The sequence below is a fragment of the Ovis aries genome, chromosome 5 (assembly GCF_016772045.2).
Source record: "Ovis aries strain OAR_USU_Benz2616 breed Rambouillet chromosome 5, ARS-UI_Ramb_v3.0, whole genome shotgun sequence".
In the NCBI taxonomy this organism is placed as follows: Eukaryota; Metazoa; Chordata; class Mammalia; order Artiodactyla; family Bovidae; genus Ovis; species Ovis aries.
The window spans coordinates 10273129-10289796 of NC_056058.1; the positions used below are offsets into that span (position 1 = coordinate 10273129).

The 16668-nt window shown below is 44.3% G+C and overlaps 1 protein-coding gene across 1 annotated transcript; it reads right to left on the reverse strand.

The window, feature by feature from the left end:
* Window positions 1–13397: 13397 nt before the first annotated feature.
* On the reverse strand, window positions 13398–16241 carry LOC114114794 (small ribosomal subunit protein uS14-like). The gene is made up of 2 exons (XM_060416101.1): window positions 16234–16241; window positions 13398–13581 (listed from the first exon to the last, which is right to left on the reverse strand). The coding sequence occupies exons 1-2, from the start codon at window positions 16239–16241 to the stop codon at window positions 13398–13400; spliced, it is 192 nt and encodes a 63-aa protein (XP_060272084.1).
* Window positions 16242–16668: the final 427 nt, after the last annotated feature.

A 16668-nucleotide genomic window follows, 5' to 3' on the forward strand; every position in this document is an offset into this window, starting at 1 on the left:
ACCTTCTGCATGGGCTTTCGGAGCATGATAATCCTGGCTTCCAATTCTGTTTGCACCACTTATTGGTTTCAGGATTTGGGGCAAATTATATATTTAGTTATTATTATTAAAAAATTAATTTTGGCTGGCCTGTGTCTTTGATGCAGCTCAAGGGCTTTCTCTAGTTGCGGTGAGTGGGCTTCTCCTTGTGGTGGCTTCTCTTGTTTTGGAGCATGGTCCCCAGAGCGTGGGCTCAGTAGTTGTGGCACATGGGCTTAGCTGCCCCCTGGCGTGCTGAATCTCAGTTCCTGAACCATGCATTGAACATATGTCCTCTGCACTGGCAGATTCTTCTTGTTTTTTTTTTTTTTTAAATCCTTAATTCTCACATTATTATTATTATTCCCATTTTACAGATGAATAAACCAAAGCACACAGAGAATCAAATAGCTAGCCCAAATTCACATAGCCCATAACCGACAAAGCTGGGATGTGAATCTGTGTTTACTTCATGATAACGAAGACTGTTCTTTCACAGCAAACTGCGAGGTCCATGGGCAGGCAGATTTTTAACCACCAGACCAGCGGAAGTCCCAAGTCTCATTTTCTTTATCTGCAAAATGGGACTGATAATAGGAGCCAACTCACTAAATGCTTGTGAGGATTAAATGAACTAGCCTATTGGATTAGGGTAAAAGTTAAGATGCTATAACAAAAAGGATCCCCCAGCACAGTAGCTTAAGAGAACACGGTCCAGTGTCTGCCTTTCCCATGGCAGCCTTTCATGAGCCGTCTTGTCAGGGCAGAGCTGTTCCACACACCATCATTTCCAGGGTCCTGCTTCTTCCCCTTCTTGTTGCTCTGCCCTTCCTTACGGCATTGTCTTCATCGGATAGATTCAGATTGGATTATAGGCGCATCTCCATTCCAATTCTTGGACAAGCCACTCATCACTTTGGCTCACATTTCACTGGCAAGATCTTACTCATACGGCCACACCCAGCTCCAGGGGAGGCAGAGAAATGTAGGCTTCAATCTGAGCACTCCTGAGACCTCTCTAGACACCTCCACAGCACCTGCATCAGAGTCTTCCCAGAGTCTGGCTTGATGAATTTCAGCCTCTGATGCTGCAGTATTATTATTTTTATTATTTTTTACTGTGAGGTTTCTCAGCTGAGAAGCACTTTCGACCTTTGATCCTGCCACACGACTTGTGGTAACATCACACGTTGTGGTATATCACTGCCTCTGCTATTTGGAGGAGGCAATTATCCAGTTGTTTCTAATTACCTGGTCAGGAGGGAGATGAATAGTCCTGCAGTCACCAGGGGATTTAGCGGCCCTGGTGGATTTAGAATACTTCACCATGTGTGGGTGGCTGATTAGCTATATTTGCCAAGTACCTAACAGCTGCTATTAGCATTTAATGATCTTAATTCCCCAAGTGGCTTGATGGCAGAAAAGCTGTTCTCTGGATTTTTCCCTGCCAAGGTTCCCAGGGGACAAATATTTGCTCTCAGCATCTTTATGTTAGGGACCAGGAAGGAGTGTTCTCCAGATCCTGAAGATTTCTATCCAAGGAAATTTGTAACAGAGCCCCCACTTGGTGGAAAAATTAAACCCTGAGATTGAGACTGCTCTGACTTCATCCCAGGGGCAAATGGATTATGTTCTCTCAAGGCATTTGCCTCTAGAGATGAACCAGGGAAATTTTTTTCCGCCTCTATATTCAATAAGAGTTTGGCTTCTTAGTACTAAACTGCAAATCATTGCTTTGCTAGCTTTCTTGTTCACAGTCTTAGGAATGTCCTTACTAGTCCCCCAAAGAATTACTTTGCAGATAAATACAAAGTAATGTTTGCAAATGGATTTTCTTAAGATTTTTCAACTAGAGTTTTAAAACTTCAGCTATACTACTTACTGGCTGTGGGTCACTGGTCCCATCACTTAGTCTTTCTAGACCTTTATTTTTTTGTTTATAAAATGAGATTAACAATAGTAACCATTTCATAGAGTTGAAGATTAAATGAATTAATACAAATCAAATATTGGGTTGGTTAAAAAGTTAGTTTGGATTTTCCCATAACATCTTATGGAAACTCAAAAGAACTTTTTGGCCAACCCAATACTCAGAATGGTGCCTGACATAGCATATGTAAATATTAGCTATATTATTACTGTTAGTAAAAACAGTTGTAAGTAAATCCCAGCATGCTCTTATCCCCTTCCTTCCATGGCAGGCACTGTCTTTGGTGTCTCCAGTTTCAACAAGATAAGCTTAGCCATGTATTTCTCGTTATTTATTCTGTTTGGGATATGTTAGCCATCTAGTCAAGGCTATGGTTTTTCCTGTGGTCAGGTATGGATGTGAGAGTTGGACTGTGAAGAAAGCTGACCGCCGAAGAATTGATGCTTTTGAACTGTGGTGTTGGAGAAGACTCTTGAGAGTCCCTTGGACTGCAAGGAGATCCAACCAGTCCCTTCTGAAGGAGATCAGCCCTGGGATTTCTTTGGAGGGAATGATGCTAAAGCTGAAACTCCAGTACTTTGGCCACCTCATACGAAGAGTTGACTCACTGGAAAAGACTCTGATGCTGGGAGGGATTGGGAGCAGGAGGAAAAGGGGATGACAGAGGATGAGATGGCTGGATGGCATCACTGACTCGATGGACGTGAGTCTGAGTGAACTCTGGGAGATGGTGATGGACAGGGAGGCCTGGTGTGCTGTGATTCATGGGGTTGCAAAGAGTCGGACACAACTGAGCGACTGAACTGAACTGAACTGAACTGATGCTTCTTGAATCAGAGGACTATTTTTTCATAAGTTTTAGAAAACGTGTAGATCTTGATCTCATTAAGTGTTGCCTGTCCTCCATTTTCTCTTTTTGATCCTCCTGGGTCTTTGATTAGATGTACCTTGGGTTTAATCATTTTATTCTTCATTTCTTTTATTCTTATTCTATATCTTATTTTTTTTGTGTGTGTTACAGTCCAGTTTATTTCCTCAGCTACGTCTCCCAGGTCACTCATTTTCTCTTGGGTTGTGTTTAAGCTGCTTTTGAATAGTTGAGTTTTATATTTTTTTATTTTTACAGATTTTATTTTAAAAACTCTATTCCCCCTCAACTTTCTTGTTGTTTGATCACCTTTGTGATTGCATCCTTAATTTTATTTTTACTATTTCACCTGTTGTTGCTCTTTGTACCTGACAGTTCCAGTGTCTGAGGACCTTGGAAAGGGGTTCAAGTCTGTTGTTGATTATTTCTCCAATCTTTTGGTCAGAGCTGTTTCTCATGGCTTTGGACTTTTTAAAATTTTGAAATTTAAAGTATGAATTTAAAATTACTCATCTATTGAAAACAAAAATAAAATTACTCATCTAGTGCTGTGCCCGTGTATAAGATTCCAGGGACTGAATCATTTCTTCACCACCTGCTAGCAGTGTGAACTCCACTTTTCTGTGCCTTGGCTCCCTATCCAAAAATGGGGTGAGTAATGGTATCGCATAAGGGTGTTTCTGAGTTTCATGAGTTGATAACTGCAAAGGGTTTACAACAGTGCCTGACACACACTTAGTCCTCATTAGGGTGACACTTTGTTTACACCAATACTCATTTACTGGATGAATGATAAGTGGATGAATGCAGTCTTGGTTTTCTCACCTTAAAATAAAGGAGTTAAGTTAAAAAAATTGGCTGTACAGTCCTTTCAAGTTTTAAATTCATTGGTTTCCATATTTAATATGTATGGCTTGTAATATTTCTGAAGGCATATGAGCATATAAGTGTGACATTTTATTAACAAAATTTGTTAATAAAATTCACAAGGAATAAAGGATACTATAACTTAACCTAAAGGCACAGGCTATGCCCCAAATGGAACTTGGCTGCATTGCACCTCTGGGCTTAAGTTTCCCCATCTGTAAATGTAGGGATAATGATGTTCATATCACTGAGGATTAAATCTATTATGCTAAGAACTCAATGATAGTATTCGAAGGAGTGAAAATTGGGTTGCATGTTTGAAAATGGAACAGAGGTAGCAGGACAGAGAAGCTGGGAAGTGCAAGAGGAAAGGATGGTTAGGGAAAGGAGTGAGAGCTCTTCCAGCGCCCTGAAATAAAGCCCTGCCGCATCAGATAGCTCCCCTGTCTCAGTTACTCATAAACTAACATGAAGTCTCTAAATTTATCAAAATGACTCTGGTTTTGAAGGTGAATGATATCAATGCGATATGAGTGATGTTTCATGCAGAAATCAGAGTCCCTCACCCAACAGAATGGTCCAGGTTGGCAAGGCAGTTCCCAGTGGTCACTCAGGTTCCCAGGTTCCTCTTCTTGCTTCATCCTCCTTAAGGCATTAGTTCCCATCCTGACCACACACTGAAATCACCTGGAAAGGTACTTTCTTTCTGGCTGCTTTAAAGATCTTCCCTCAGTCTTTGGTGTTTACAGTTAGGGTTAAGCTTAGGGTTAGGTATAAAAACATATGGATGCCTGACCCTGCCATTAGAGATTCTGAATTAATTGGTCTGCAGGGGGATCTGGGTTTTTTTAAAGCTCCCCAGGAGATTTAATGTATAGCCATGTTTACAACCTACTGTCCTGTAGCATTGCTGTATTCCTCTGATCAACACCGGGTCACCATTACGTCTCAGTTTCAGCCAGTAGGAAGGAGAAAGACAGCACGCAGGAAATGTGTGTGTTGTCCATAAGATTCAAGCCAGGGAGTGAAACATGTCACTTCCTCTCATGCCCCATTGGTGGGAACTCAGTCACGTGGCCTCACCTAGCTGCAAGGGAGGCTGGGAAATGTCTAACTGGGCAGTTATGTTCCTGGCTACCATTCTTTCTTTATTTTTTAAAAATAATTTTACTTACTTATATTTTGGCTGTCCTGGGTCTTCGCTGCTTTGCACAGGCTTTCTCTAGTTGCAGTGGGCGGGGGGCCACTTTTCGTTGCCATGCTTGGGCTTCTCATTGTGGTGGCTGCTCTTGTTGTGGAGCACGAGCTCTAGGGCATGCAGGCTTCAGCAGCTGTTGCATGAGGACCCAGTAGTTATGCTTCCCAACCTCTAGAGCTCAGGCTCAATACTTGCAGTGCATAGGATTAACTGCTCAGTGGCATGTGGAATCTTCCCAGACCAGGGATTGAATCAGGGTCTCCTGCATTGCCAGGCAGATTCTTTAGCAGGGAAGCCCCATCCTCTTCTCTTTTTAGAAGGACACCAGGGACTTCCCTGGTGGTCCTGTGGTTAAGACTTTGCCTTCCAAGGCAGGGAGTATGGTTTCAATCCCTGGTTGGGGAACTAAGATCCCGCATGCCTCGAGGACAAAAAAACAAAACATGAAACAGAAGCAATATGGTAACAGATTCACAAAGACTTTAAAAATGGTCCACATAAAAGAAAACCTTAAAAAATGGGCAACAGTCATATCTACAATGACCCTAATAAGGTCATAATTTGAGGCACTGAGGTTTAGGACTTAAACATTTTGTTGTTGTTGTTGAGGATCACAATTCAATCCACAGCAGCCAGGAATCAAGAACGAAACTGATGAGGCACTCTTCAGTGTGGCCATCACAGAGAGACAGTGACTTGGCAACTTAGCCTTCCTTTCTCTGTGCCTCATCCCCATCCTAGGCACCAGGTGAGGCCCAGAAAACTAAGATGCAGCATTATGGCACCAAGAAAAAGCACTCCACCGAGCAGAAGAGAACCCCAAAGTGTCTGAGATGAAGTTTCCCATCGCACAGAGTAAGGGTTGGAACTAGTCATGAAAGTGAAAGTGCTAGTTGCTTAGTTGTGCGTTGTGACTCCATGATTTGTAGCCCATAGGCCCCTCTGTCCATGAGATTTTTCAGGCAAGAATACTGGAATTGGTTGCCATTCCCTTCTCCAGGGGATCTTCCTGACCCAGGGACTGAACACATTCTTTACCATCTGAGCCACCAAATTGGTACCAAAAAACAATTCACATCTCTCAGGTATTTAAACTGGGCACTGAAATTGACATAAGCAACATCCTCAAGGGTTCGACAGAACGAAGTGTTAACAAACTGCCAGATCAGGTGTTGGCAAACTATGGCTCACCAGCTAAATTTGCTGGCTACCTATTTTTGTAAATAAAGTTTTACTGACACACAGCCACACCCATTCATATACCTACTGTTTATGGCTGTTTTTGTAAAATAACAGTTAATGTTTGTTTATTTATTTTTCGCTGGGCTGCATCTTTGTTGCTGCATGTGGGCTTTCTCTAGCTGCGGTGTGCAGGCTTCTTATTATGGTGGCTTCTCTTGTTTCACAGCATGGGCCCCAGGGGGTGTGGACTTCAGTGGTGGCAGCGTGTGGGGTCTAGAGCACAGATTAAGCAGTGACACACGGGGTTAGTTTCCCCAAGTCATGTGGGATCTTCCTGGCCCATGGATCGAACCTATGTCCCCTGTATTGGCAGGGGGATTCTTAACCACTGGGTCACTGGGGAAGTTACCTATGGCTGTTTTTAATGCTAAAAAGTTAGATTTAAGTCACCTGGACAGAGACTGTACAACCTGCAAAGCCCAGAATATTTATTATCTGGTCCTTTCCAGGAGTTTGCCAACCCCAGTCTGGATCAAGCTTTCAGACCCTCTACAATTTAAGACCAGTTTTTCAAACATATACTCCAGTACTCTTCCACCTAAACCTTCCAATATATTAAAACTAGTATCTGCAATATAGGTACTTCCTATGTTCATAGCAGCACTATTCACAAGTGGCAAGACGTGGAAGCAACCTCAATGTCCACGGACAGGTGATTGGATAAAGAAGACGTGGCGCATGTATATGACTCAGCTATAAAAGAATAAAATAGTGTCATTGTCAGCAACACAGATGGAACTAGAGATTATCATACTCAGTGAAGTAAGGCAGGGGGAGAAAGACAAGTATCGTGTGATGTCACTTACGTATGGAATCTAAAATACGACACACATGGACTTATCTATGAAACAGAAACAGACTCACAGATACAGAGGTCAGATTTGTGGTTGCCAGGGCGAAGAGCGTGGAGGAAGGAGCAGTTGGGAGTTTGGGGTTAACAGACGCAAACTATTATACACAGAATGGATAAGCAACGAGGTCCTACTGTATGGCCTAGGGAACCATATTCAGTATGCTGCCATAAGCTGTAAGAAGCCCTTGTGTTAGCCAGCTGTGTCTGACTCTGCGACCCCATGGACTGTAGCCTACCAGGCTCCTCTGTCCATGGAATTTACCAGGCTCCTGTGAAACCTGTATGCAGGTCAAGAAGCAACAGTTAGAACTGGACACAGAGCAACACACTGGTTCAAAATTGGGAAAGGAGTACGTCAAGGCTGTATATTGTCACCCTGCTTATTTAACTTATACGCAGAGCGCATCATGAGAAACACTGGGCTGGAGGAAGCACAAGCTGGAATCAAGATTGCTGGGAGAAATATCAATAACCTCAGATATGCAGAAGACACCACCCTTATGGCAGAAAGCAAAAAGGACCTGAAGAGCCTCTTGATGAAAGTGAAAGAGGAGAGTGAAAAAGTTGGCTTAAAATTCAACATCCAAACAACAAAGATCATGGCATCTGGTCCCATCACTCCATGGCAAATAGATGGGGAAACAATGGAAACAGTGATGGACTTTACTTTCTTGGGCTCCAAAATGACAGTGCATGATGACTGCAGCCATGAAATTAAAAGACACTTGCTCCTTGGAGGAAAAGCTATGACAAATCTAGACAGTGTATTAAAGAGCAGAGACATTACTTTGCCAACAAAGGTCCGTCTAGTCAAAGTTATGGTTTTTCCAGGAGTCATGTATGGCTGAACCATAAAGAAGGCTGAGCGCTGAAGACTTGACGCTTCTGAACTGTGGTGTTGGAGAAGATACTCCTGAGAGTCCCTTGGACTGCAAGGAGATCAAACCAGTCAATCCTAAAAGAAATCAATCCTGTATATTTATTAAAAGGACTGATGCTGAAGCTGAAGCTCCAATACTTTGTCCACCTGATGTAAGGAGCCTGTCCAACATACATTTCTCTTTCTTCTGTTAATATATTTCTTCTGATTTTCTTTTTGGGGAATCATTGTCATTAGAAAAGCACCTGATGCTGGGAAAGATTGAAGACAGGAGGAGAAGGGGATGACAGAGGACAAGATGGTTGGATAGCATCACTGACTCCATGGATATGAGTTTGAGCAAGCTCCGGGAGACAGTGAAGGAGAGGGAAGCCTGGTGTGCTGCAGTGCTGCTGCTGCTAAGTTGCGTCAGTCGTGGCCGACTCTGTGAGACCCCATAGATGGCAGCCCACCAGGCTCCCCCGTCCCTGGGATTCTCCAGGCAAAAACACTGGAGTGGGTTGCCATTTCCTTCCCAGGGGATCTTCTCTACTCAGGGATCAAACCTGGGTTTCGTGCGTTGCAGGCAGATTTTTTTTAACATCTGAGCCACCGAGGAAGCTGGTGATAAACCATAGTGGATATTAAAAAGGAATATATATATATATATGTATAACTCAATCACTTTTCTGTTCATCAGAAATTAAGACATTTAAATCAACTGTGCTTCAACTAAAAAATTAAAAAATAACTGATATCCATAAAACCCTTTAAATCCATTATCTCTAAAAATTTTTTTGTCCCCCAGGAGAGAATCAAGACCCCACCTCTTCCCACTATCCAGTGGATGACAGTTGGATGGTTAAGAAGACATGTCATCCTAAACACATCCTAAAACTTGGATAATAGTGTGTACATATGCTTTAGCAGTAAGAGTAGAGCTCCTCTTTTCCCTCCATACATATATGACTTAAGGTCTACTTATTGAAAAATTATAGGCCAAAAGTACTGCTGATGCAAATGAGTGTTATTAAATACTGTAGGATTTGCCAAACAACCCACGACAAATTAAACTGATAATAACAAGCTAAGCCCACAGTAATTTATCATTAGCTAAGCAAAAAGAACAGCATTCAGAAACCATGGCCAACTCAAGATAACACAAAGGCAAAATGTTCCTTCAGGGAATTATGGAAATTCCTACTATTGGTGTATACATGTGTGTGTGATACTGTGGGTTATTCTTTGGCAGCCAGACTTCTAGGTGGAATACCAAATAAAAATGCTCAGTTAACTGTAGTGACTTGCTATTTTAAATTTATGAACACTATGTTTTAGTAAGCCTTCATGACTCACTTGGCATACATAGGCATAACGGGTATCTGTTGGGTTTGCCTGTCCAACATACATTTCTCTTCTTCTGTTAATATGTTTCTTCTGATTTTCTTTTGGGGAATCATTCTATTTTTGTCTCATTCTATTTTTTTTTTTTTAAGTTTATTTGGCTGCACCAGGTCTTAGCTGTGGCCATGGAATCTTTGTTGCCACCTGCAGGATCTTTGCTTCGCATGAGGATCTTCTGTTGTGGCGTGCAGGCTCTTCATTGCAGCATGTGGGAAGTTAGTTCCCTGACCAGGGGTCGAACCCAGGCTCCCCTGCATTGTGAGTGTGGAGTCTTAACCTCTGGACCACCAGGGAAGTCCCCATTGTCCCATTCTTATCCATGTGACTTGAGAAGGGCCAGCTTTAGAAATGGGCCTAGAACCAAGACTGGCCATTCAGTGTATGATATCTCTTTGTTCACAGTTCAACCATGAGCACATAGCTCAAGGTGATGAGACTTACTTCCAGGGTTTCTGCCATAGTTGCTAAGCTTGGAGAATGGAACTGCCTACAGCAGGGAGAACCAGACAGCTAATAAAGACAACACAAAGAGGAGCAGGGCTGGGAATGGAAAAACAGACTCCTGACACTGAGCACCTGGATCCAGCCAAGCCTGAAGCCTTAGGTGAAGTCTCCCTGAAGAATCAAGGGATTTGTACTTTTGTAGGTGTCTCAAGGGGCTTCCCTGGTAGCTCAGGTGGTAAAGAATCCACCTGCAATGTGGGAGACCTGGGTTCGATCCCTGGGTTGGGAAGATCCCCTGCAGGAGGGCATGGCAATCTACTCCAGTATTCTTGCCTGGAGAATCCCCAGGCAAGAGTCGGACGTGACTGAGCAACTAAGCACCGCACAGCGCAGGTGTCGCAAGACCATACTCTGAAAAAAATGTTAACCTGTGCATGCTGAAACCATGTGCAAGCCCCTGTGTCTTTGTCTTTTGAAGTAAAATGCTGACTCAAGAGTTAATGATTGGGAAATGTGAAGGTGTAGAAACAAAGAGTAACTGTTGGGCTAGGGAACTGGTAACAATTTAGACACTAATTCCGCTGCAGAGCAGAATCGCTGAATTCCCAGTTGCCTGAAAGATATAGATAAAGGCCCGGCACACATTGCTATGTTGTTTTTACAGGAAGCAGACCCTCTCCAGATGAAAGCTGCTTACCACAAGAACACAGACCCCAGACTGGATGAAACCAGAAGGTTGATGAGGCTTGAAACTTAACCTCGATGCCAACCAATCCAAGAACTGTCCATGAGCTGATCACGCCCCTGCTCCTTGAACGCTATAAAACTCCTCGCTACCCCGTTCAGGGTGGGTCACATGATCTTCAGGGTATTAGCCCACTGTGGAGAAGGCAATGGCAACCCACTCTGTACTCTTGCCTGGAAAATCCCATGGACAGAGGAGCCTGGTAGGCTGCAGTCCATGGGGTCGCGAAGAGTCAGACACGACTGAGCGACATCACTTTCACTTTTCACTTTCACGCTTGGAGAAGGAAATGGCAACCCACTCCAGTGTTCTTGCCTGGAAAATCCCAGGGACGGGGGAGCCTGGTAGGCTGCCGTCTATGGGGTCTCACAGAGTCGGACACGACTGAAGCGACTTAGCAGCAGCAGCAGCCCACTGTGGCCCCCTGTGCCAGGCAAAGGAATAAAAGCTGCTCTTTGCTACTTCACCCCAAACTCCCTCTGTGTGTTTCTGTTCAGCACTGGTGAACAGAGGCCAAGTTTCAGCAACAATGCCGATAAAGTCACATTTTATTTTTTTAAATTTATGTGGCCGAGCGGAGTCATAGTTGCGGCCTATGGGGTCTTTGGTTGTGGCACATGGGCTTAGATTGGTCCCTGGGCCCCTACATTGGGAGCTTAAAGTCTTAACCACTGGAGCACCAGAGAGGCCCCTAAGTCACATTTTATAACTGAGGTTTTATATTGGAAAGATAAACCCCAGATGGGATTTTTTTTTAATGTTTGCTATTGGTTGCTGAATGAAATTCAAGAGCATTTCTTCTTCCCAGGGATTATGAGGGAAAAATAATCTGCCTGCCAGTTTTCTGATGTGATATGAGCTCAAAACTTTAGGCTTCAGAATATGATAATAAATGATAAAAGCAAATCACCTAGAGAAAAAGAGAAACAGAGAGAATAGATGAGAGTGTTTTGAGAGGTCACTTAACAGTTATTTTTCCAGTTGTTCCAAAATGTTCATTACAGATGTTAGACAAGGCTTGGCAAACATGTGCTTCAAATTTCCTGCCTGGTTGTGTTTGTTTGCTAGGATTGCCGTAACAAAATATCGTAAGGTCAGGGGCTTAACAGCCCGAATTTTTTGTCTCATAGTTCTGGAGGCTGAAATCTGGGATCAAGGTGTCAGCGGGTTCTTTTTTCTTTCTGATAATTTTATTTCTTCATTTCTTTAGTTTTGGCTGTGGTGGGTCTTCATTTCTGGGCACGTTTTTTTCTCTAGTTGCAGCAAGCAGGGGTTACTCTCTCATGGCAGGGCCTTCTCTTTGCGGTGGCTCTAGGGCTCGTGGGCCCAGCCTCTAGAGCACAGGCTCAGTAGCTGTGGCGCAGGATTAGTTACTCCCAGGCATATGGGATCTTCCCGGGCCAGGGATGGAACGGGTGTCTTCTGCATTGGCAGGCTGATTCTTTACCACTGAGCCAACCAGGCAAGCCCTGCGCCGATTCTCTCTGCAGGTCATGAAGGAGAATCTGTCTCACGCCTCTCGCCTTACTTTTAGTGACTTGCTAGCAATCTTTGGTGTTCCCTGACTTGTAGAAGCATCTCCCCAATCTCTGCCTTCATCTTCATAATGGTGTTCCTCTTGAGTGTGTTTGTGTGTGTGTGTGTGTGTGTGTGTGTCTGTCCAAATTTCTCCCTTTTCTAAGGACACTGGTTATATTGGATTAGGAGCCCACCCTAGTTCAGTACGGGGGCTTCCCAGGTGGCTCAAACAGTGAAGAATCTGCTTGCAATGCAGGAGGTGAAAGTGACGTGGGTTCGATCCCTGGGTCAGGAAGATGTCCTGGAGCAGGAAATGGCAACCCGCTCCAGTATTCTTGCCTGGAGAATCCCATGAACAGAGGAGTCTGGTGGACTACAGTCCGTGGGGTCTCAAAGAGTTGGATACAACTGAGCAACCAACACACTAGTCCAGCCGGACCTTAACTAATCCCAACTGCCGTGACCCTATTTCCAAATAAGTTCCCATTCTGAAGTATTGAGGGTTGGGACTCCAGCATATCTTTTTTTTTTTAATTTAAAAAGTTTGTTTATTTTTTTAGCTGGATGCTCCAAGTCTTAGTTACTGCACTCAGGGTCTTCATTGCCACGTGGGGAGTCTTCCTTGCAGCTTGCAGTCTCTTTAGTTGCGGCATGAAGGATCTAATTCCCTGACCAGGGACCAAACCCAGGTTCCCTGGCATTGGGAGCACAGAGGTTTAACCAAGGGACCAAAATGGAAGTCTGCTAATTTACTTTTTTTTTTTTTTGGCAGGGGGACACAATTCAACCCAGAATTCTCTTTTGTAATTCTCCATCTCATTTTATAAAGTCTTCAGTATTAGCTGTGCTGTCTCAGGGACACATTTGAGGGGTTTCGTAGAGCTGGACTCTCTCATCCATTGGTTTCTCCAGCCTCCCATGTTTGCTTCCCTGGAAAGCCTTGTTCTGCTTCCATCAGTGGGGTTCAGTGTAGCATGTGCTGTGCTGTGCCTAGTTGCTCTGTCGTGTCTGACTCTTCGTAACCCCATGGACTGTAGCCCACCAGGCTCCTCTGTCCATGCGGATTCTTCAGGCAAGAATACTGGAGTGGGTTGCCAAGCCCTCCTCCAGGGGATCTTCCCAACCGAGGGATCAAACCCAGGTCTCCCACATTGCAGACTGATTCTTTACCAGCTGAGCCACCAGGGAAGCCCTCAATGTCAGTGTGTGTCTCCCCAGATGAGTAGGAGGATCCTTTCCCCAGGGACCTTGGCTCATTCAGGAATCCCCCTCCAACAGCCAGGAATATAACCTCAGGTGACAGGAAGCCCTCTCTTGTCTGTGCATCCAAACCACTCATGGCCTTTTTTTTTGGCGGGGGGCAGTTTTTAAACTTTCATTTTATATGAAAAGAGCTAATATTGTTTCTGCATAAGGTAGATGTGCTGAACGATCTATCCAAGGGACTTCAGTTAGTCTGATTTGACACAGCCAACATCCTTCATGTACTGGCGGAAATACTGGTGGCCCATACTGAGGCAGTGTTTCCGGATCAGACCGTGCCTGTTTGAGCAGACCCAGCAAGAGCGAGAACCTTCGCTGAAATTTCTCAAATGGCCCCAGTAGAGCTGCTGGTGACCCACGTTGCTTTCTCGACTGCAATGAGGCAAAAGGCTCACAGATTTTTTAAATTAAACAAATTGAGTTGTAGTCAGCTACATGTCACACACCATTTTAAAGTGTATACAACGCAGTGTCATTTACCACTTTGACAATGTCGTGCGGCTCTCACCTCCATCTAGTCCCAGGACATTTTCATCCCCCCAAGAGGAAGCTCCATATGATTTAGCACTCCCTCCCCAGCCCTCCCCTCCCCACCGTCCCTGTCAACCACTCATCAGCTTTCTGTCCCTATGGATTTATCCTGAATGTTTCAATAAATGGAATCACTCAATATGTGACCTTTTTTGAGTGGCTACTTTCACTCAGCAAAATGTTTCTGAGGTTCATCCACACTGTGCCAGCTATCAGTGCCTCTTTTCTTCTGGAGACTCGTTGGTTTTGTTTTACTGATTTTGCTTGGAGCACAGTTGCTTTACAGTGTTGCGTTAGTTTCCGCTGTGCAGCAAAGTGAATCAGTTATACACATACATGTACCCACTCTTTTTTAAAGAATTCCTTCCCATTCAGGCCGCCACAGAGCACTGAGTAGAGGGCCCTGTGCTCTACGGTAGGTTTTCATTTGTTATCTATTTTATGCATTCAGTTCAGTTCAGTCGCTCAGTCGTGTCCGACTCTGTGGCCCCATGAATCGCAGCATGCCAGGCCTCCCTGTCCATCACCATCTCCTGGAGTTCACTCAGACTCTTGTCCATTGAGTCCGTGATGCCATCCAGCCATCTCATCCTCTGTCCTCCCCTTCTCCTCCTGCCCCCAGTCCCTCTCAGCATCAGGGTCTTTTCCAGTGAGTCAACTCTTCGTATGAGGTGGCCAAAGTACTGGAGTTTCAGCTTTAGCATCAGTCCCTCCAAAGAAATCCCAGGGCTGATCTCCTTCAGAATGGACTGGTTGGATCTCCTTGCAGTCCAAGGGACTCTCAAGAGTCTTCTCCAACACCGCAGTTCAAAAGCATCAGTTCTTCAGTGCTCAGCTTTCTTCACAGTCCAACTCTCACACCCATACATGATTTTATACATAGTATATATATGTCAGTCCCAATCTCCCAATTCATCGCATCTCCTCTTCCCCCAGGGTAACCCTAAGTTTGTCCTCTAAATCTGTGACTCTATTTCAGCTTTGCAAATATGTTTATCTGTACCGTTTTTCTAGATTGCTTTGTGTAGCTTTTTAAAGATATACTTGGCCTGGACAAATACATCTAGATAAGGGGTGGAAAACTACGCCCGATGAGGGGGGAGGGGTGGGGGTTCCCAAGTATGGCTCCCTGCCTCTTTATATAGCCTGTGAACTAAGAATGATTTTTACCTTTTAAAATCATTTTAAAAAATTAAGTGAAGAATAGTCCCTGGTGAGAATGATACAAATCTTAAATTTCAGTGTCTACAAAGTTTTTCTGAACCACAGCTACTCCCATTTGTTTCCATTTTTTCTCTGGCCCCCTTTCAGGCTACCAAGACAGAGTTCAAGGCTGGTCCGAAGGTAGTGAGTTATCTCAATTGATTGTTCACAGTCAGTTACAGATCGAACTCCTCGTTCTACTCTTCCCCCCTTCTTGCTACTGCCCTTGACTAGAAAAAAAAAAGAAAAGAAAAAAAGACGCAGACACAAAAAAGACAGAGGTCAAGATGGAGATGGTCTGGCCCCCAAACTAATGATACTGACCACTTGGCCCTTTAAGGAAAGTCAGCAGATCACTGCCCCAGGGAATGGGCACCACCTAGAATTTCATCCATTCCTTATAAAGGACTCTTTCTCTTTCCCCTCATCTTCCTGAGGACAAACTCCTCCCAGAATCCACATGGAGACCCATCAGTTGGAAAGATTTGTTCGAATCCATACATATCAGTTTGCTATACACTTGAAACTAACACAATATTGTAAATTAATTATATTTCTGGGAATTCCCTGTCAGTCCAGTGGTTACAGCTCCAAGTTTCCACTGCAGAAGACATGAGTTCAATCCCTGGCAGGGGAACTAAGGTCCTACATGCTGTGAGGTGCAGCCAAAAAAAAAAAAAAGAACAATGATGGAATAGAATCAGAGGACCTGGTTTAGAACGAGGAGATAAAGTAAGCCTCTCTCCAAAGAAGAATTTTTATTCTGATGATGCTGATACTAATTCCAATGTGTGGCTTTCCCCTCTCCCTCCTATACCACCAAGCAAGTTTCCAACGTACTGGGTGTCCTACATTTCCACTCAGTTCTGATACAACCTGGAGATAGCATCAGGGTCCACAGGTTAAGGACTCCATCCCATACGACTGTCCCCATCGCAGATGGCGAGCACAGGTCCAGGTTGTTACCTGTGTTTCTGACCAACTGGGTATAAATCAGAGGTTCCCATTGAGTCAAGAGATGGATGAGCCCCCAGGGGAAACAGTTAGAGTTGGTTCTCTGTGGATTGATACTCTGAGAAGAAAATAGTAGGACAATCGTGGGAGGAGGCTAAGCCCTGCCCAGATCAAAGATAAGAGACCACATATTTCTCATTCTCGAAGCCAAGGAAACTCTTGATTAAAAAGCTCCTTGGAGGTAAAAAAATGGAGGGGGTGTCACCCCCATAGTAAGTGATACAAACTACTGCTTGGCCTCTTCGGTGCAGTATATCTTGACTGAGAGAAGCTCACGCGCACATAGGGGGACCCTGAGATATACCACATATAGACTCAGAGCAGGTGAATCAAAATGATTGGCCAAAGGAAACCCCGGGACGAATGCCCCTTAAAAGTGATCGACTACCAGAAAGGGGTGACTCTCTGTCTGAGTCTGCCCATAAGACTCTCCACATGCACTGTACTCTTTTCCTCCTCCTAGTAAACACTTTGCTTGTTTCACTGTTGCGGCCCCATAGACTGTAGTCCGCCGGGCTCCTCTGTCCATGGAATCCTCCAGGCAAGAATACTGGAGTGGGTTGCCATACTCTTCTTCAGGGGATCTTCCTGACCCAGGGATGGAACTCGGGTCTCCTGCACTGCAGGTGGATTCTTTACCTGCTGAGCCACTGGGGAAGCCCCACTTGTTTCACTGCTTTCTGTCTTTGTGGGAACTCTTTTTCTGCAAAG